At 42.3% G+C, this 20,956-nt stretch overlaps 1 protein-coding gene across 4 annotated transcripts in view; it reads right to left on the bottom strand.

Annotated features, from left to right (window-relative positions):
* The window catches only part of ltbp1 (latent transforming growth factor beta binding protein 1), a 417,603-nt gene that overhangs the window by 116,296 nt on the left and 280,351 nt on the right, over positions 1-20,956 (bottom strand). For all 4 annotated transcript variants that reach the window (XM_073050519.1, XM_073050520.1, XM_073050518.1 and 1 more), the window contains 3 exons: positions 17,571-17,693; positions 10,477-10,599; positions 9,826-9,948 (listed from right to left, as the gene is read on the bottom strand). In XM_073050519.1, coding sequence (XP_072906620.1) covers positions 9,826-9,948; positions 10,477-10,599; positions 17,571-17,693 — 369 coding nt within the window. The remainder of the gene's footprint in view (positions 1-9,825; positions 9,949-10,476; positions 10,600-17,570; positions 17,694-20,956) is intronic.

A 20,956-nucleotide genomic window follows, 5' to 3' on the forward strand; every position in this document is an offset into this window, starting at 1 on the left:
TGAAGGGAATATTCACTGATGGAAAGTTCAAAGTTCAAGGTAAATCTATCATCAAAGTACATACAGTATATGTCACAATATACAACCCTGAGATTCTTTTTCTTACAGGCATTCACAGTAAATATAAAGAAACAAAAATATATAATAATAAATAAGCAATAAATATTAAGAACATGAGATGAAGAATCTTTGAAAGTAAGTCCATAGGTTGTGGGAAAACTTCAGTGTGGGGATGAGTGAAGTTATCTCCACTGGTTCCAGAGCCTGATGGTTGACGGGTGACAATTGGTCCTGAACTTTGTGATGTGGATCCTGAGGCTTGCTTCAACAGTGAGCCAGATGATGGGGGTCCTTGATAATGGATGCTGCTTTCTTGCAACAACACTCCTAATATATGTGCGCAATGGTGGGGAAGGTTTTACCAGTGATGGACTTGGCTGTACTCACTTCATTCTTCTGGTCTTTTCCATTCAAGGGCATTGGTGTTCCCATACCAGGCCATGATGCAACCAGTCCGTATACTCTCCACTGCACACCCATAAAAGTTAGTCAAAGTTTTAGATGTCATGCCAAATCTTCGCAAACCTCTAAGGAAGTAGAGGTGTTGCTGTACTTTCTTTGTATTGGTCCTTACACAGAGGACCCAGGACAGATCCTCTGAGGCATTCACACTAAGGAAATTAAAGTTGCTGCCCCTCTCTACCACTGAGCCCCCAATGAGTACTTACTCACAACCTCCGGTTTACTCCTCCTCCTGAAGTCAGTAATCAATTCCTTGGTCTTGCTGGCATTGAGTAAGAAATTGTTGTGGCACCTCTCAGCCAAATTTTCAAACTGCATCTTATATGCTGATTTGTCACCATCTTTCATTCAGCCAGTGACAGTGGCATCATCAAACTTAAATATGGTACTAGAGCTGTGCTTAGCCTCACGATCATAAGTATAAAGTGAGTAGAGCAGGGGGCTAAGCACACAGTGTTGTGCTGCACCTGTTTTGTTTGTGGAGGAGATGTTGTTGCCCATCCAAACTGACTGGGGTCTGCAAGTGAGGAAATTGAGCATCCATTTGCACAAGGAGGTACTGAGTCCTAGATTTTGGAGCCTATTGATTAGCTTTGAAGGTTGGTAGTATTGAATGCCAAGTTGTAGACAATGAAGAGCATCCTAATGTATGCATCTTCCCTGTGCAGATGTTCAAGGATTAACTGAAGAACCAATGAAAAGGCATCTGCTGTTGACCTGTTGTGATGATTGGAGTGTGTCAAACTTGCTCCTCAGATAGGAGTTGATATGCCTTATCAACAACCTCTTAATGTACTTCATCACAGTGGAGGAAAGTGCTACTGAATGATAGTCATTGAGGCAGGTTACCACGTTCTTTTCAGGCACCAGTATAATTGAAGCCTGCTTGGAATAGGTTGGTAGTTCAGACTGCCAAAGCGAGAGGTTAAAGATGTCAGTGAACACTCCAGCCAGTAAATCATCACAGGACTCAGTACTCAGTCACATATCCTGTTCTGGGCTGGATGCTTTCCGTGGGATCCCCCTCCCGAAGGATCCTCTCACGTCAGCCTCAGAGACTGAAATCACAGGAGCCGTGGGGTTTGTGAAGGTGCCTCCATGTTTTAACAGTCAAAGGCAACGTAAAGGGCACTGAGCTCATCTGGGGGTGAAGCCTTGTTTTCACCTATGTCACTTGGTTTCACTTTGTAGGAGGTGAGAGCATTCAAGCCCTGTTACAGCAGTCAAGCATCCTCAGTGATTCAAGCTTGGTCTGGAATTGCCACTTCACAGGTGAGATGGCTTTCCAGAGGTTATACCTGGACTTTTTATATTCTGCTTGGTCGCCAGGCCTGAACACCACTGATCTGGCCTTGAGCAGATTCCGATCTTTTGGTTCACCCAGGGCTTCAGCTTGGAAAAGACTGAATGATTTTGTGGGGACACTCTCATCTAAACTATTTCTATAAAACTTGATGAACTAATGCCTACAGCAAAGTATTTACATTTTTTCAGTGCTGTTTTAAACTTTTAGTTTGCATTTCTGTTTTATTTGTAAAACAACAAGTTTGTTTAGGTCTAGTGGAGGTACAGTGATTATTTGAATGAACTAGTAATTCACAAGTCTAGTTTAAAAACCTGGATCCATTATCTATTGTCTCAGCAATAATTCTCATTACAAACTTCTTTGGTTCACTAAATATTCTTTAAATATTCTTCAGCCGTTCTCACCTGACCTGATCTGCATGTGACTGGCTATAAACTGGTCAAGTAAACAAAGCAGTTGCAACAATTCCACTATGCTGATTCTTTTTTAAAAGAACATGACGCTATTGACCAAGGCACTAAATTCAAAATGCCCATGTCATTCCATCCCAATTAATCACGCAGAGTACTATTTATATACAGGTGTGGTACAAAAGTTTGGGGGGGGGTGTGTGGATGGGAAGAGTAGTCTTTGGAGTCTCCAGTGTTGACTCTAAACAACTTGACCACTCATAGCTTCGGATTAAATGTGGCCAAAAATTCCCCCCAGTTTATTGCCCATACGCTTCAGCCAACAATCCATACTCCTCTAAGCTGAGCACTGGTTATCAAAAGTAACTGGGTGCAGAATGTTCTCTTGAGTAGCTCCAATAGTAATAGTGTCATACAGTTTCCAAGTGAAAGACACAACTGCTAGTCTGGGTCAGTCTCAGCAAGTAAGGGATGAAATTATCTGACCTCTACTTACTGCTAATGGATTTATGCATGACCGTGGTGTTAGGAGTGATCATCTTTCCAGCCAGCACTGTTGAGTGGCAACTAGAATGATCCTAAATGGACTCAGAACAGATCGGACAGTCCAGAGCTTAGCGTCGATTTGGACTGTAGACCAATGTGAACCGTACAAGGCATACGGAAAAATGGAAGCCAACTTGGTGTTGCTGAAAGAAAGCACCAAATACACACAAAGCACAATGCAATACACATAGTTATCTCACAGCCAACGGGCCACATCAAAGTTTTGTAGTCCTGCCAATATGGTCATAAAAGGTGTGGACAATACAAATAACCAGCGCATTGGATGCCAAGAACATCACCATACGATGTGTGAGTCTAAAGATATGTACAAACTCATGTATATCCAGAAGTATCAAATGAATCAGTTCTATCTTAGATTCCTCCTGAAATGAATGCAATCATAAAAGCCGACCTACAACCAACAGACTCTAGATTCATTCTACAGGAAACCAAGAAACAGCTGAGTCCACTGGATACATAAAGGACAATGAGGCTAGGAAGTATCTCAGCTAACATACTGAACACTTGTTCTCCAGAACTAGCTATGTCTCTAACCAAGCTCTCACAATACTGGAATTTACCAAAGGAAATGGAAAATTGTCCAGTTGTGCTTTTTGGTAATAAAAAGCTGGTCAAATCAATCAGATTAATCCAAATGCCATGCCTCCTTACCAATAACCAAGGATTCCCTGGATGCCAGGTTGGGAACCCCTGACCTAGATCATCAGCAAAGGACCTGGAGAGTCAATTGATAGAGGACCATTCAGCTCCAACCCTCACCACAGTCTTGTCACGAACGTGGAGCAAAGACCTGAAGTCTAGAGGTGAGGTGAGAATAGCAGCCCTTGACACTGAAAGAGTGTGTCAAGTGTGGTACTAAAGAGGAAAACCTATATGGTTGGAGCCACACCAATGGCAATGGAAGACAGTTGTGGTTGTTGGAAGTCAATCATCCCAGCCCCAATGTTACTGAGAATTATTAAAAATTACTGGACGGACAAGATTGGATCATTTGGATTGGATTGGCAAGGCCTGAACAGGAAGAGTCAACAGGGTTTTGTGCGTGAGATGTCATGTCTGACAAAGCTTTTGGAGTTTTTCGAAGAGGTAACTAAGAGGATCAATGAAGTAAGGACAGTGGAAGTTGTCTATGTAGAATTTAGTAAAAGCTTTGACAAGGTCCCACATAGCAGGCTGATCTGAAAAATTAGGTCACATAGAACTGCTTAGCAAGGTGGATTCCAAGTTTGTTCAGTGACAGAAAGTAGAGGGTGGTCGTTGAACGTGATTCTTTGACTGTAACCAGTAGGGTGCCCCATGGATCACTGTTGGAACCTTTGTTATTCATTATGTATGTTAATGATTTAGATATGAATATACATGGTATGATTAGCAAGTTTGCTGATGATACTAAATTAGAAGATCTTGTTGATAGTGAAGCAGGTTATAACAAATTTCAAAAAAGATCTTGATCATTAATTGAAACCTATTCAACCTAATTAAAAACTATCAAACAGTGGAAGGCCTTGATACAATGGATGTTGAGAGGATGTTTCCTATGGTGGGCGAGTCTAAGACCAGAGGACACAGCCTCAGAATAGAGGGGCATCCTTTTAGAATGGAAATGAGGAGGAATTTCTCTAGCCAAACAGTAGTGAATCTGTGGAATTCTTTGCCACAGGCAACAGTGAAGGCCAAGTATTTATGTATACTTAAGGCAGAGGTCAATAGATTTTTGATTAGTCAGGATATGAAGGGATACAGGGGAAGGCAGGAGATTGGGGCTAAGGGAAAAATTGGTTCAGCCATGACAAAATGGCGAAGAAGACTCGATGGGCCAAATGGCCCAATTCTGCTCCTGTATCTTAGGGCTATGGTCTATTTAGGGAGATGACTAAGGAATAGCAAATGGATTTCTATTTAGGTAAGTATGAGGTGATGTATTTTAGACTTCCAAGTCAGACTGGATCATACAGAGAACGGCGGGGCACTAGTAAGTATTGCCCAACAGACAGTACCTTCACTGAAAGCAACTGTGCTCGTAGACAGGGTGGTGAAGGTGGCATTTAGCAAGCTGGCCTTCATTAGTCACAGCATCGAGTTTATGAACATTATGTTGCAGCTACACAAGTTGCTGTTGAGGCCCCACTTGGATCATCATGTACAGCTTTGTTCACGTTGCCGTAGGAATGACGCTGTGAAGCTGAAGGGTGTGCGGAAGGATGCTGCCCGGACTTGAGGACTCCAGTTATAGGGACAGGTTGGCCACACTGGGCCTTTATTTCCTGGAGTGCAGCAGAATGAGGGGTGACCTCACAGAAGTTTATAAAATCTTGAAGGGGTATGGATAAGCTGGACGGTAATGGTCCTTTCCCCAGGGTTGGGGAGTGGACAGCTCAAGGACACAGACAGAGAGGGGAGAGATTTGAAAGAAACTTCTTCACATAATGAGCTCCCAGAGCAAGTGATCGAGGCTGGTACAATTGCAACTTTTAAGCGACATTTGAGGAGGTACATGGAGAGGAAGGGTTTGGAAGGTTATGGGCCTAATGCAGGCAATTGTGGCTAGCAGTAAGGATGATGTAGTCAGCATGGACCATTGGGCCAAAGGGCCTGCTTCTGTGCTTACCCTATGGCTCAATAAGTCTCCATCAATCAATCCCATGTACCTTAATCTTTTGGATCAGTTCATAATGAGCGACTTGGTCAGAATCTTTATTACTGTCCATGGATACAACATCTACTGCTCTGCTCTCATCAATCATCTTCATCACCTCCTTGAAAAACTCAAACGAGTGCGTAAGTAAAAGAACATGAAAACGTAAATTATCAGCCCGAGTGGGAGATCAAACTAGCACTAGCGTCAGAGGCAGTTAAGAGGAGACTAACATAAAGGGCTGTAGTGAAACAAGACTGAATGGATTATTTCATTGGAAACCAGCACCGATTCACTGGGACATAATTCCATAATCATTTTTAATTATAAACTACCAATTTAATGTTTATAAATCCCTTGGAGAGCCACGACAGCAAGTCTCTGACCTGAAAGCTATTTTTCTCTCTGCTACCAGACTAGTTCCAGCATTCTGGACCATCTATAAATTTTCTGCTGTCATATGGAGGCAAGCCCTCGTGATACACCACCATGATTTCTTGTGCTGTGCCGTATATATTTTTCATTTTCAGTAAAAATCAAAAGACTGAGTTAATGTAATTGCCCTTACAACAGTGTTACTACTGTTCTGTCTTATGGTAAGGCCACTCGTACTTCTTTCGCAAGTCAGTACCAGGTACAAATGCCTTCAGAAGAACATAAGAAATAGGAGCAGGAGTTGGCCATCTGGCCCGCGGAGCCTGCCAGACCATTTAATAAGATTATGGCTGATCTGACCATGGACTCATCTCCACCTACCTACCTTTTCCCCATAACTCTTAATTCCCCTACTATGCAAAAATCTATCCAAACTTATCTTAAATATATTTACCAAGGCAGCCTCCACTGCTTCATTGGGCTGAGAATTCCACAGATTCACCACTCTCTACTCCCCTGAATCTTGAGGCTATGTCCCCTAGTTCCAGTCTCACCTACCAGTGGAAACAAATTTCCTGCCTCCATCTCATCCATCCCTTTCATAATTCTGTATGTTTCTATAAGATCTCCTCTCATTCTTCTGAAGTCCAGAAAGTACAGTCCCAGGTGACTCAATCTCTCCTCATAGTCTAACCCCCTCCATCTCTGGAATCAACCTGGTGATATTGTGTGTTCAGGATTAACTAAAAGCTTTATGCCTATTTTTCTTTAAATAAAACAAACACAATTGTTTACAGTTCATTCTACTGCATCCAAGATGCTTTTTAAGCCCCACACAGGCGCACAGACAAGAAATAGGAGCTCGTCTAACAGAAGCTGACAAACCATATCAACAAATGTGTCATGAACACCTTTGCTGGGAGGTTTCATAAAATGTAACAAGGCTGGCTGAGGCCCTTTAATTCACCAGACTGGAAAATTTCATCTGCTGGGTCTAATTAACATTTGAAGTTTAAAAAAAAGGGGTCTGGAATGTTTGCAAAAGAAAAATGCAATTAGAAATAAAGCATATTAGATCCCCTGGTGTATGATCAGCATGCCAATGTTTGCTCAGTGTTGGGCTGAGTCCTTCTGTTAGGTCACCAGCACCCCGTAGGGGATCATTCAACACTGAATATTTTCCCTTGTCTAGACAAGGCAACTCTTGGGCTGCTGCACAGATTCTGATACCACCAGAGCGGGGACCTGCTACAATTGTTGCCTGAAGAAATCTGGAATGATGGGTCAACTCACTGACAAGATGCATTGCTATCCTGGGTCAGAAGAAACTGACATCTGTTTTGATCAGCAAGGCTGCTGGCAATGAAAGCAAATCCTGGAGCCCTGAGCAAAGTGGAATTTGGCGCCAAGCTTGCACCTGTGTTTGAAAACACTGTCGAACTACAGTCAGTGAAATATTCACATTGCATTGCATCGAAGACTTGGAAGAGAGCGCCTTCCCCTGCTTTTTCCTACCTTTTTTCTAATCTTCCCTTACAACTAGAGCAAAAAATAAACAAACTGCTGGAAAATCTCTGCAGATTGAGGAACATCTTTGGGGGTAAATAAATTGTCAACAATTTCATTCCCCCCCCCCCCCACAAATCTTGCTTGATCTGCTGAGTTATTCCAGCAGTTTGCTTTTCACTCCAAATTCCACCATCTGCAGTCTCTAGTGTATCTTGTTCTGACAATTAGGTTCTTTTCTAAGAATCACCTTTCTTTAAATTCTCTTGGTGACAGGAATCATGTGCAGTCCTTTAGCTGTTGAAAGCCCTGTGTTGCCAAACACAAGTGGATGCTATCACAGACGGGACATTTACAATCAGTGCTGGCTGACTATTTGTCCAACAAGAGCTGCACACAGCTGCTGATGCTCAGGAACCATCTGTGGAAAGCTATTTCTTCAGAGTCATGCAGCGTGGAACCAGATCTTGCAGCCCACCACATCCCTATCGACGACTGGGCAACTATCTGCATTAATCCCACCCTCATCGTCACAACTGCATAATGAAGGAGTTTTGTATGCATATGCATATATATTTGCATGCATGCCAGGTGGGGGGGGGGGGAGAGATGGAACTAAAGGGGGGGAGACAGGTAGACATCCAGCTACCAGTAATTCCATGGTGAAGGGAAGCAGAGAAATCAGCAGATGCCAAAAATGCAGGGGACTTTGAGAACAGAGTCTCAATAGGCCGCAGAATCGAGGGGAATAAGGCTCAGAGAAGATCTAATAAAAATATATAAAATCTTGCTAGATTTAGATGGGCTATCCACAATAAAACCTGTTCCCATTGGTTGTGGCTTAAAGAACCATTGACTTAAAGTGACCAGCACGAGGTCATTGATTACAAGGGAAAAGAGCTCCCTGTAGCAAGTTGCTATGGTGGGCATAAGTATGTTTCCAAAAGTAAGGTGGGCAAATATTAGATGCTAATAAAATTGCTGGGGTATAACATATTTTTGTTAAATGAATAACAAGAGGTTATCTACTTTTCTAATTTTCTCTGTAATTAATAACCAACGAAAGTAAGTGTAACTTTGAAAGCATTATTGAGAGCCCCATTTCATTCAGCACTATGTACACTCAAACGTTTCACTCATAGTGCCTTCCGCACTGGGGTAACCTAACAGAGCAAATCGCTGAAGTTTTGTTGTAGGGCTCACAGCTTCTCTCTCCACACCTACTGAATGACTCGAACACTTCCATTTCCTTTTTCCACCAGGTGGGGGTTGGGTTTTGTTTTAGGTTGGTCTGGTCTGACCAAATTAAGTGCATTGACTTGGAGAATATCTGACAGCCTGGTCACCTCACTCCTGTAGGCAATAATAAACAAATCGAGACAGGAAATGCTCTGTAGCAAGATTCCACTGAGGCTACCCTGAGGTGACCATCCTGTCTGTGTTCAACCTTACACTATCACCCAGTAGTATCTTTATTTTAAATACTTCCACATCCTTTCATGGCCTTGGCGTTCTTTAGCTGGGTAATCTTTTCCAGGCCTATAAACCCACTGTTCTTCCACTTCCGTTCTGTTGATCATCCTGACCATGAGTTTACTAAGATGCTGCCAGATATTAAGGACCTGACTTATAAGAGAAAGGTTGAATAGGTTCGGACTTTAGTCCACGGAGCACTGGAGAACGAGGGGAGATTTGATACAAAATCACAGGGGAGTATAGATAGGGTAAATGCAAACAGGCTTTTTCCCCCACTGAGGCTGGGTGAGACTAGAGCTAGAGGTCATGGGTTAAGGGTGAAAGGTGACATATTTAAGGGGAACATGAGGGGGAATTTCTTTACTCAGTGGGTGGAACTAGCTGCCCTGCAGAAGTGGTGGATGCGGGTTCGATTTCAACACTTAAGAGAAATTTGGATAGGTGTGTAGATGGGAGGGGTATGGAGGGCTATAGTCCGGTGCAGGTCGATGGAACTGGGCAAAGTAACAATTGGGCACAGAAAAGGAGTGCTGAATGACCTGTTTCTGTGGCTGTAGCATGCGATTACTCTACACCTCTCTCCATTTTCTGAGCTCAGATTTTTGACTATTTTCCTGGCAGCCTATTCTATTATCTCAGCATGTTTCAGTGTTTCCTGACTCCCTGGTCATTTTCACGTTGCTGCTTCACAGGATCTTGTAGTGCACACATGTCCTAGCTGAGGAAAATAACCACTCTTCAAAAGAGATTCATTTTCTGAACATTTTGTCAGCTCGTGGATGTTGAGGTGTCAATGGGAATGCAAGCCCTCTGCAGGGACAACGCCAGGAATTAAATATGGCGTGGGATGAGAGCAGGAGATAAGGTATCCAACTACATTTAAGTTTTTTGGCTTCTGGCATTAACACTTCATGTTAACACTGTACATTATCCATGAACTGGAAGCCAATCCAACATGTTTAAATAAAAGAAAACAATTCGATATCTCTCTACTTGGTGTTCAAAATGTCTACATGGCAGGTCCTCACCTTCACATCCGTGCCCATTCGCCGTTGCTGTGAAACCCTGCTCGCAAATACAGTAGAAGGAACCCTCGGTGTTCAGGCATTCCCCATGTTCACAGCGTTCCGGGTCCAGGCATTCATCCACATCTGGTGCAGAGGAAAGAAACATCACAGGAATCTCTCCTTGTACAAGTGACAACAAAAATCTTGGGAGCAAGTCCGCAGGCACTATGAGCTTGCCTTGCTCAAAAGTGTTTCCAGGCCATTGCTCAGCACTCAGCCACAGAAAAACCGAGATCCCATCTGCTTTCTTAGCAGATGCAAATAGATCCAGGTGCATTATTTCAAAGAACAGCTGGTGAGCCATCTTAAGTGCCCTGGCAGTATCTTATCGGTCGACCATCATCACAACATTGTCAGGTTGCCTTCTAACAAGTTCTTGCTATGCACACATTTCCTGCTTGAGAACAATGACCACACTTCAAAAGAATTTCATTGACTGCATACTCGAGCCGTTCAAGAGAGCAAAAGGCACTATGGGAATGCAAGTCCTCTCCATAACGACTGACAGGGAATAAAACTGAGAAGGGTGCGGGGCCTGAAATAAGGTAACCAATTACAGGCTGCCAATAGAAGTTACGTGGCATTTTCTGGCTGCTGGCATTGGCGCTTTACCTTGACATCGTAGATTATCCACTAGCTGGAAGCCACTGTGACACGTGCAAGAAAAGGAGCCTTTAGTATTCGTACAGTCGCCTCCCTGGCAAGCATCTGCATTTTCTTGGCATTCATCGATGTCTGCAACAAATAAGTTTAGAAGGCTGTTGAGTTGACATACTCTATAAAACTCTCTAATAGACTCCAAACTTTTTATTGCTGTCTCATTAGAACATCCAGAGAAAATAATCCTTGGGCAACCACTGTTTTTGCACGGCTCCCAAAGCCAAAACCTGAATCCACCATGGTTAATTTGGTTACACTGTCTGCAATTTTAGCCAAAAATGTGTAGTTTTAAATAAACAGCATTGGACAAAGAAATTCCTTACTCCCACTGAGAATAGGCAGGGTGTGTTTGTTGTGCAGTAGATGGCTGGGTTAATATGGGCAATTCTTCAGTGTGGAGTTTAATAGGCCTTTTGCTGTCACCACCATGTAATGTGATGAAGTTACATCCTCCCACATTCTCCATGAATACAGAATGTGCTGGAAAAGACAATGCTGCAGTAGTTCAACTGGGCACATTGCAACCTTTAGTAGGTCAACTATTTCCTACGTTTACATCTCTTCTGTATCATTGCTGCTTTACCTGTCCCCTTTATCACCACCTGCACCCCACACCAGCATCACTTCAGCCATCTCATCTCTCCCTCACCTCCATGCTCAGCAATTCCCCTCTGAACCCCTCAGCCATCAGGCTCCTGAACCAAAGGGGACAACTTCACTCATCTTCACTTGCCCCATTATTTAAATCTTCCTTCAACCCATGGACTCACTTTCAAGGACTCTGCATCGCATATTCTCGATATTTATTGTTTATTTATTTATTATTATTATTCCTTCTTTTTGTACCGGCACAGTTTGTTGCCTTCTGTATGCTGTTTGGGTGCCCTAGATGGGTGGTCTTCAGTACATTCTATTATGGTTATTATGCTATAGATTTATTGAGTATGACCACAAGAAAATGAATCTCAGGATAATATGTGGTGACATATATGTTGTTCCCTTTTGTGCCTTGTGGTACTTTGGATGCCAACTTTGCTGATTCTTTAGCATTTTTGACTGGGTTTTTTTTTACGAGGTCAAGTTGCTAACTCAACGCTCAACTTAGCACGGGTGGAAAGCGTGCAAGGAGCCGGTCAGATCTGAACTCACATCAAAGTCCGGCGTGGATGCCACTACAGCACCAGCCATCAACATATATGTACTTTGATAATAAAAATATACTTTCAACTTTCGTTCCATATTCTCCTCCCAACTCTTTCCTTGCATCTTATAGCCTGCATATTTCTAATTTTACACTAATCATAAACTTGAAATTTTGCCAATGCTTCTTTCTCCCTCTGCATCCTTCCTGGCCTGTGAGCATTCACAGTTACTTTTTTTTATTTAATATGTTGCCCATTCATAAAGAGCTGAAGTTGATCAAAGGAGAAAGGATTCAATGCGTATTGTTCTAAGTGCAATCTAACCCATGTTTGGCATTTCCTTCTCCCTGCACATCTCCATGTCTAGGCTGTCATGTTTAACATAGAGTAACATAACATTGAACAATACAGCACAGTACAGGCCCTTCGGCCCACAATGTTGTGCCGACCCTTAAACCCTGCCTCCCATATAACCCTCCACCTTTAAAGAATACTAGTTGCCATCAATTATGAGCAGTAAATGTCATGACCAAACAACTGAAACAGCGCTATTGTGTTTAAAATGTAGAACACAAAATTCACATCAACCTGTACGATAAATAGCAGGTAGGGCAATACATTAAACAGATTGGAAAGGAGAATATTACTTGGAAGGTGCTCTGGTTTGCAGTAGCTTTGCCCAGTGAGCCACAAAAACATGGGAAGATTGATGTAAACAGCAGAGTCTAGCGAATATTCTCAAAATGCTGGAGGAACTGAACAGGCCAGGCAACATCTAGGAAAAGAGTACAGCTGACGTTTCGGGCCTCAATATAGTTGCAGGGTGGAGATGACTGGGAATTAAATATCCAAGAGTATCAGGTAATTTTGCAAGGGTAGCTAAGGAGGCCGGGGAGGTGGGGTAGCACTCTGCATGAAGGATGACATTAGGGTGAAAGGATGAAATATCTAAGGTGCAGAACGTTCAATCCATCTGGGTAGACACTAGCAATGGGAAAGTGAAAAAGTGTAAAACAATTGTTGGGATTTGTTATGAACACCAAATAATAATACTGCAATGGCACAGGCAATAAACCAAAAGATATCTGATACATGTGAGAATAGAATGCCAGTTGTCATGGAGACTTTAACTTTCACACAGTTGAAATCAAGGTTGTTGAAGCAGTCTTTAAGATGTCATAAAATGCTCCTGTGATACCTTTCTTGAAATTCTCTTCATCTCGGGATCTTGCTACTTATTGCTTGTTTATTTATTATTATTATTTATTTTTTTCTTTCTTTTTATATTTGCACACTTTGTTGTCTTTTACACACTAGTTGTCAGCCCTGTTGGTGTGGTTTTTCATTGATTCTGCTATGGTTATTGGATGTATTGGGTATGCCCACAAGAAAACGAATTTCAGGGTTGCATATGGTGACATAGATATACTCTGATAATAATTTCACTTTGAACTTCGAACAGCCTGCAAAGTAAAATGCTGTCTGAGATCTGAATCTGAGCAGGGCACAGGTACAATTAAGAATCTTGCTGCTAGGGATCTCCTTGGAAAGAGTGCTCACAGTATGACTGCATTTCTCTTACAATTGGACGGTGCAATAGTTTGATCTAAAATCCACTGTATTTTGCCTAAACAAGGGGGATTGCAACTGAATAAGGGAGGAATTGGCTAACACAGACTGGGAACACAGGGTTCGTGGTGAGGTAGATGAGGAAAAAGATTTTTCGAAGGGATTTTCCGCAGCACTCGATAGAAATATATTACAGTAAGGGCAGGGAGGGTCAGCCTTAGAAGCTCACAAAGGAAACAAAGTGAGCTCACACGTACAAAGTTGCCAAGGGTAGTGGGACAAAGAACCACGAAGCAACAATAAAGAAATAGAAGTTAGATTATGAAAGTAAATTCGCTCAAAATATAAAAATAACTGTGAAAGATTTTATAATTGCATAAAGCAGAAAATGGTGGGTAAAAATGATCATAGATCTCTTGGAAGATGAGAAGGAGGAATTAATATTAGATAATGCGGATATGGCCAAGACTTGAGTGACTGTTTTGTATTGGTCTTCAGGGTGGAGGACACATGTAGCATACCTAAGAGAGATGTTCTGGACATAATGGGAGATAAGTACCTCTACACAATCGCTATCACTGAAGAGTAGTGCTGAGCAAATGAGTGGGTCTAAAGTTAGACAGGTCCCTTGTGCATCCCAATGTACTGAAAGAAATGGAGGAAGTTATAATATAGGCATTTATGATAATTTACCAATATTCTCTGGACTCTAGGCAAGTCCCAGCAGATTGGAAGTTGGTGAATATCATGCCACTGTTTAAAAATGATGTAGGTTACTATAGGCTAGATAGCTTAATGTCTGTTGTCAGGAAAATGCTTGAATTTTCGCATTAAGGAAATAAAATCTGTTAGAGGTGGTTCAGTCAGGCACACCACATTGATTCAAGTAGGGCAGATCCTGTTTGACAAACTTACTGGAGTTCTTTGAGGATATAATAGGACCAATGGATGAAGAAGAATCAGTGGATGGTATATATTTGGATTTACAGAAGGTGTTGGATAAAGTGCCACATAGAAGACTTAAGGATAAGGATGTATGGAGTTGGCAGTAATGTATCAGCATTGATAGAGAATTGTTTAACCAACAGAAGGCAGAGAGTTGAGATAAGTAGGTGCTCCCTGGGCAGCAATTAGTGGTGAGTGGAGTGTCACAGGAGTCAGTGCTGGGCCCATAACTGTTCACAATATACATTAACGAGTTAGAAAAAGTGACTGAGAGTACTGTATCTAAGTTTGCCAATGATATTAACCTGAGTGGAAAAGCAAACTGTGGAGAGAATGCAGAAAGATAATAGATAGGTTAAATGAGTGGGCAAGGATCAGGGAGACAGAATACAATGTTGGTAAATGTAAGGTTGTCCAGTCTGGAGGAACAAATCGAAGATCAGATTATTATTTAAATGGTGAAGGATTGCAGCATGCCATTATGCAGAAAGTCTTGGGAGTATTTGTATATGAATTGCAAAAGGTTATCACAAGCGCACTAAGTTATCAAGAGGGCAAATGGAATGTTTGTCTTCATTGCGAGAGGTTTTGAACTTAGAAGCAGGGAGATTATGCTGCAGCTGTACAGAGTACTGGTGAGGCTGCACCTGGGGTGCTGCACGCATTTTTGCTCTGTTTATTTGAGACATACTGCATTTGAAGTTGTTGCAGAACAGATTCACTGGGTTGATTCTGGAGATAAGGGGGTTAACCTATGAAGAGCGATTGAGATTGCTTGGGACTGTACTCGTAGGAATTCAGAAGAATGAAAGGGGATATTATAGGAACATATAAAATTATGAAATGGATAAATAAGATTGCGGCAGGAAAGCCATTTCCACCGGTAGGTGAGACCAGAACTAGGGGACATAGCCTCAACATTCAGGAGAGTAGATTTATAATGGAACTTAGAAGGAACTGTTTTTCCCAGTGAGTAGTGAATCTGTGGAGTTCTCTGCCCAGGGTAGCAGCAAGGGTACTTTATTAAATTTATTTTAAAAACAGTTAGATTTTTGCACTGCAGGGAAAATAGGAATTATGGAGAAAAGGCAGGTAGGTGGAGATGAGTCCATGGCCAGATCAGCCACGAACTTATTGAATGGTGAAGCAGGATCAACAACCCAGGTGGCTTATTTCTGCTCTTATTTCTTATGTTCTACCCAGGAATCAGAAAAAAAATACTGCTCCATCTCTCTCGCTATAGTACATCTGATGACAAATGATTTAGTACTTTGTTTTCTTAACAGTTTTTCCTCTGCAGACAATCAAAAGGGTTCCATAGTCCCTTTGAAGTCTCCTCTCTCCAATCATGCCTTCGTTCAGGGAAGATTTTTGAGGACCTTGCACCTACACAATGTTTCCAAATCTGCAGGGGCTTGTAGTTCTCTCCTTGCTGAGAAAACAAAGGGATGGACAGTCAGATGATATTTTTGGACTGACATAAAGTCTAGATAAGCCAACTAATGTGACCCGCATGTTACACATGCAGCTGAATCTGGAAACACGGCTTGATCATCTGTAAAGGTTAATGTTTGCTGGAGAGGCGAGTGACCCTAGTAGACTGAGCATACTGCTCAGAACAGCAGAGAAGATGGGGTGATGGCAGCCTGTTGGAGAGTTTAATGTCAGCTCTCCAAAGATCCACAGGGATGTTACAAAACCACAGTTCCCACAAAGCCGCCTGACCCAAATGAGACCCCATCAGTGGAACAAGCACTGATTCCCCTTTTTATCTGTTTGAATACTTGTGAAAAATTAGGTTCCTAAGGATCACCCTCCTCTCTGCTTTGAGTGCAATCATAACAATCAAGAAGTCTGTGAATGAGCATTTTTTTAGCAAACAGTGGCGGCACTTAGATAAACTTCAAGGCAAGGATTGGGGTTTAACCTAGATTGAAGGTCTTGACAAGAAGGGCTGACGACAACAGTAAAAGACAAGACCTGGTGAAAGTAGATTGGAACCAGCTGCAAAAGGGAAAACAACATCTGATAAGTGGGAGGCACTTAAAAGCAAAGTAGTGAGACTTCAGTATTAGCGTATCCTTAAGACAGAAAGATAGCAAGATTAGGGACCCGCAGTTAATTGTGGAAATTGAAGATTTGATCAGGAAAAAAGAAGGAAACATATGTCTGAGCATAGGAAATTGTTATCAAGTGAGCCTTTCAGGATTTACAGAGGATATAAGAGATACCTTAAGAATGCAGTTAGAAAGGCAAAGGCAAGAAATTAAATGATTCTGGCGAACAGATCTAAAGTGAATTCCAAAAACGTTTATAAATATATTAGAAGCAAGATGAAGGCTAGGGAGAGAGTAGATCCCCTCAGGGACCAAAAGGAAAGTCTTTTTTGTGAAGCCAGGGATATATGTGGTGTCCTGAAAGCAGTATTCACCAGTATTCTGCAATAGAGCTTGTGGGTCCAGGATAGGACTGCAGAGTCATCAAAGATCTCACTGTCAAAGGAGTGGACATCGTCATCGGATTCCGATGGACAACTGAAGAAGATTCACCAGGGAGAAGGAGGGGGAGGATAGAAAGTTAGGAGAGGTGTATGCAGATACTTCAGGACATGTGCTTATGAAGAAAGAGGAAGTATTATGCATATTGACGGAATAGACGGACACATCCCCAAATCCTGATGAAATCCATCGCAGAGAGCTAAAGGAAGTAAGATAGGATTCTGCTGGGGGAAAGTTTTTTAGGCATAGGGCTTGTGATCACAAGGAAAGGCTTGGAAAGAAGCTGATCAGCATAGCTTCGTGATTAGGAAATCCTGATTTATATTCTTCATTGGAATTTTTAGGAGATTAATGAAGGCAAGGCAGTGGATATGTTATACATGGACTTTAGCAATGCTTTTGACATGATCCTATGTGATAGACTCATTAAAAAAAAGACAGGATACATGGGATCCAAGGTCTTTTGACAAACTGAATCCAGAATTGGTTTGATGATAGCAGATAAAGGGTAGTGGTGGAGGTTTGTTAAGTAGACCTGCTGCTTCTTCTGAGGAGTCTGCATGTTTTTCTTTCTACTGGGCGTGGGTTTACATAGAACACTGGACGGTACAGAAAAGGAACGAGTCCTTTGAACCACAATGTCTGCTGATTGTCATGCCAAATGAAACTGCACATCTGCCTGCACATGGCTTATATCACGCCATTCTCTGACTGTTCATCTGCCTATCTAAATGTCTCTTAAACTTTGCTCTGGGCACACTTGTTCTTCCCAAAGACATACGTGTTGTGTAAGTTGATGAAAATGTGGCAGGAATAGTGTAAGTGGGTAGTTGACAATCAGCATGGACACACTCTGTATCTATAGGACTTTATGATTCTGGCCTCCTGCTACCTTCACACTGGTCCCCAGTTGCAGCCAGCCGGTGTCCGGGATCGCATTCACAATGGAAAGAGCCCTCTGTGTTGCTACACTGCCCATTAGTGCACAGGTTGACATCCTGGCACTCATCCACATCTGCAAAAAAGAGAGAAGGAACTATTAATGTTCATACCCTTTTAACCACAAGCTCTGTCCACCCACAGAGGATGACTGAAACAAAGTTCAGCACAGGAAGACCACAAGACCATATTAGAATCAGAATTAGGCCATTTCCAAGTAAACACCATTCAGTGACTTGCCCTTGTCTATCTTACTTGTTATTTCCACAAGGAATTCCAACAGAGTTAACAGGTAAGATTTCCCCTCAAGGAAACCATGCTGACTTTGGCCAATTTTATCATGTGCCTCCAAGTACCCCAAAATTTCATCCTTAATAACGGACTCCAATCTCTTCCCAACCACTGAAGTCAGGCTAACTGGCCTATAATCTCCTTTCTTTTGCCTCCCTCCCTTCTGAAAGGGTGAAGTGATATTTGTAATTTTCCAGTTCTCCAGAACTATTGCAGAATCTAGTGATTCTTGAAAGATCGTTACCAATGCCACCACAATCTCTTCTGTTACCTCTTTCAGAACCCTGAGGTGTAGTCCATCTGGTCCAGATAACTTATCTACCTTCAGATATTTCAGCTTTCCAAGCATCTTCACATTAGCAATTGCAACTATACTCACTTCTGCCCATGATACCCGAATTTCTGGCATTCTGCTGACGACTTCCACAATGAAGACTTACGCAAAATACTTATTAAGATTGTCTGCCATTTTTTGTCTCCCATTGCTACCCCTTCAGCATCATTTTCCAGCCGTCTGATATCCACTCTTGCCTATCTTTTATTCTTTGTAGATCTGTAAAAACTTTTCATGTATCTTCTTTTATATTATTGCCTAGCTTACCTTTATATTTCCTGTTTTCTCTCCTAATGGTTTTTTTTTGTTGTCTTCTGTTGGTTTTTAAAAGGTTCACCAACTCCTCATTTCCCAATGATTTTTGTTATCGTATATGCCCTCTTTTGTGCATTTATGCTGTCTTTTGACTTCCCTTGTCAACCACGATTGCCTCATTCTCCCTTTAGAATTCTTCTTCATCTCTAGCTTGTATTTATCCTGCGTCTACCCAATTGCCCCCAGAAACTCCAGCCATTGCTGTTTTGCCATCATCCCTGCTAATGTCCCCTTCCAATCAACCTTGGCCAGCACCTCTCTCATGTCTCAGTAGTTCCTTTCACTCAACTATAATACTGATAAATATGACTTTAGCTTCTTCCTCTCAAACTGCTCAGTGAATATTATCTTATTAGACCAGTTCCCTAATTTGGACAAACTACTCCAGCGTTCTGGCCGCCATGATATAAATTGGCCTCTATATGTTTTCTTCTGCCTTTGAACATGAATTTACAGTCAAACTGAGCCGAGAAGTCACTAACTTTGTCATTCAATGACTCCAGAGCAAGACACACATGCACAGACAAAATTAACTCAAGATATTCTAGATTCAAAGATTCAAGATTCAAAGTAGTACATTTACTATTAAAGTATGTATGCAGTATACAACCCTTTCGCAGACAGCAATGAAACAAAGAAAACATAAAACACCCAACACGTAAAAAAAGAACGAATCATGCAAGCGGCAAAAAACGAGTGGAAAACACATAAGATAAAACATCAAACCACCATGTCATTGAACAGTCTAGGAATGTTCGGATAAGCTCAGTTCAGATCAACTTCGTGGTATGTCCTTTGTTGACTGCAGGCTGCAGAACCAGTTCATGTCGATCAAAATTGCACAAAATAGCAATATAAAAAGGAGTAAGCAGAAACACATCATAACATGAACTACCTAATCCAATCCACATCGACTAAACCTTGCCCTAGACCTAGGACTCCAGCACCATCCACTGGTAGCATCGAGCGAGAGGGAGAGCGAGGCCAGTCAAACGCAGGCAGATGGTGCTGAACACATCGTAGCAGTTATCACTGGAATTCCCTTCCTGGGAGTGAAAATGGACACAAGGAGCTGGTGATCAGTCACTAGCGTAAACTTTTGTCCGTAGAGGTAGTGGTGGAACCTCTTTGTTCCCTATACTAGACTAAGGTCCACTTGGTTGACCTGTGAAAGTTGCGTTCTGCACTCGTCAGTGATCTTGAAGCGAATGCAATCAAGCGTTCATGATGTGTGACCAAACCGCTCCAATGCCATAAGGGGACACATCACATGCCAGTCTGATGGGCAGGGGTGGGTCAAAATAAGTGAGCAGTTCATTGGATGTTATTGGTCTCTTTCTTTCCTTGAATGTGCTTTCACATCTTTCTGGCCATTCCCACTTTGTTCCTGTCTGTTCAATAGACGCAGCACTGTCACGGTGTCTGGGAGAAATTGGTGATAGTAGTTTACAAGACCTGAGTTGTGACACATTTTCCAGTTTGGGTGCCTGTAGCGCTGCTTCAATCTTCTCTTGTGACTTTTGTAAGCCATGCTTGTCAATGGCATGTCAACAATATGAGATTTCATTCTTGAAAAACTCACACTTCTCTCTCTTTGCACGCAGACCCTACTCACCCAGCCTGCTAAGTACTTTACCAAGGTGTTGGAGGTGCTCGACATCATTTTTGCCAGTCATTATGATGTCATCAAGATAACATTGTGTTCCTGGCGCACTTGGAGCTCTTGGTCCATTGTTCTTTGCCAGACTGCTGGAGCTGATGCGATGGCAAAGACGAGACGATTATACTGGAACTTGTGAGTGTTAACTGTGAGGAACTTCCTGCTTGGCTCCTCATCTCCATTTGCAGATAGGCTTATGACAAGTCAATCTTTGAAAAACGCTCCCCACCTACCAAAGGTGCAAAGATGTCTTCTATGCCTTGCAGGGGATACTGCACGGTGCGCAGCACCGGGTTGATGTTCAGCTTGAAATCCCCAGATATGTGAGCAGCTCCGGCCTTCCCTTTCTTGAACACCGAGACAATGGGCACGGCCCAATTGCCCCACTCAACCTTGGAGAGAATTCCAGCTGCCTCCAAGCTCTGCAGTTCAGCATCCACTTCAGGATGTAGTGCGTAAGGCACTGGATGTGCTTTATGGAATCTTGGTGTTGCTGTTTCATCTACTCTTCGTGCTTTTGAGTTTACCAATCCTCTTCTCAGACACCTTCTCATTAGCGTTAAGCAGCTGTGCCAGTCTCTGGTTAGTGCATCAATTTGGGCTTCATTGCCCGTTTATGCCAAGCTTCAACTGAGTGCCAGTCTAGTTGGATTTTTCTTAACTATTCGCAACGTCTGAAAAGTGCTGGCCCTCCACTTTCCAACACATAAAGCTCTAACTGCTGTATTTGGCCTTCATA

Source organism: Hemitrygon akajei, chromosome 7, assembly GCF_048418815.1.
Source record: "Hemitrygon akajei chromosome 7, sHemAka1.3, whole genome shotgun sequence".
In the NCBI taxonomy this organism is placed as follows: domain Eukaryota; kingdom Metazoa; phylum Chordata; class Chondrichthyes; order Myliobatiformes; family Dasyatidae; genus Hemitrygon; species Hemitrygon akajei.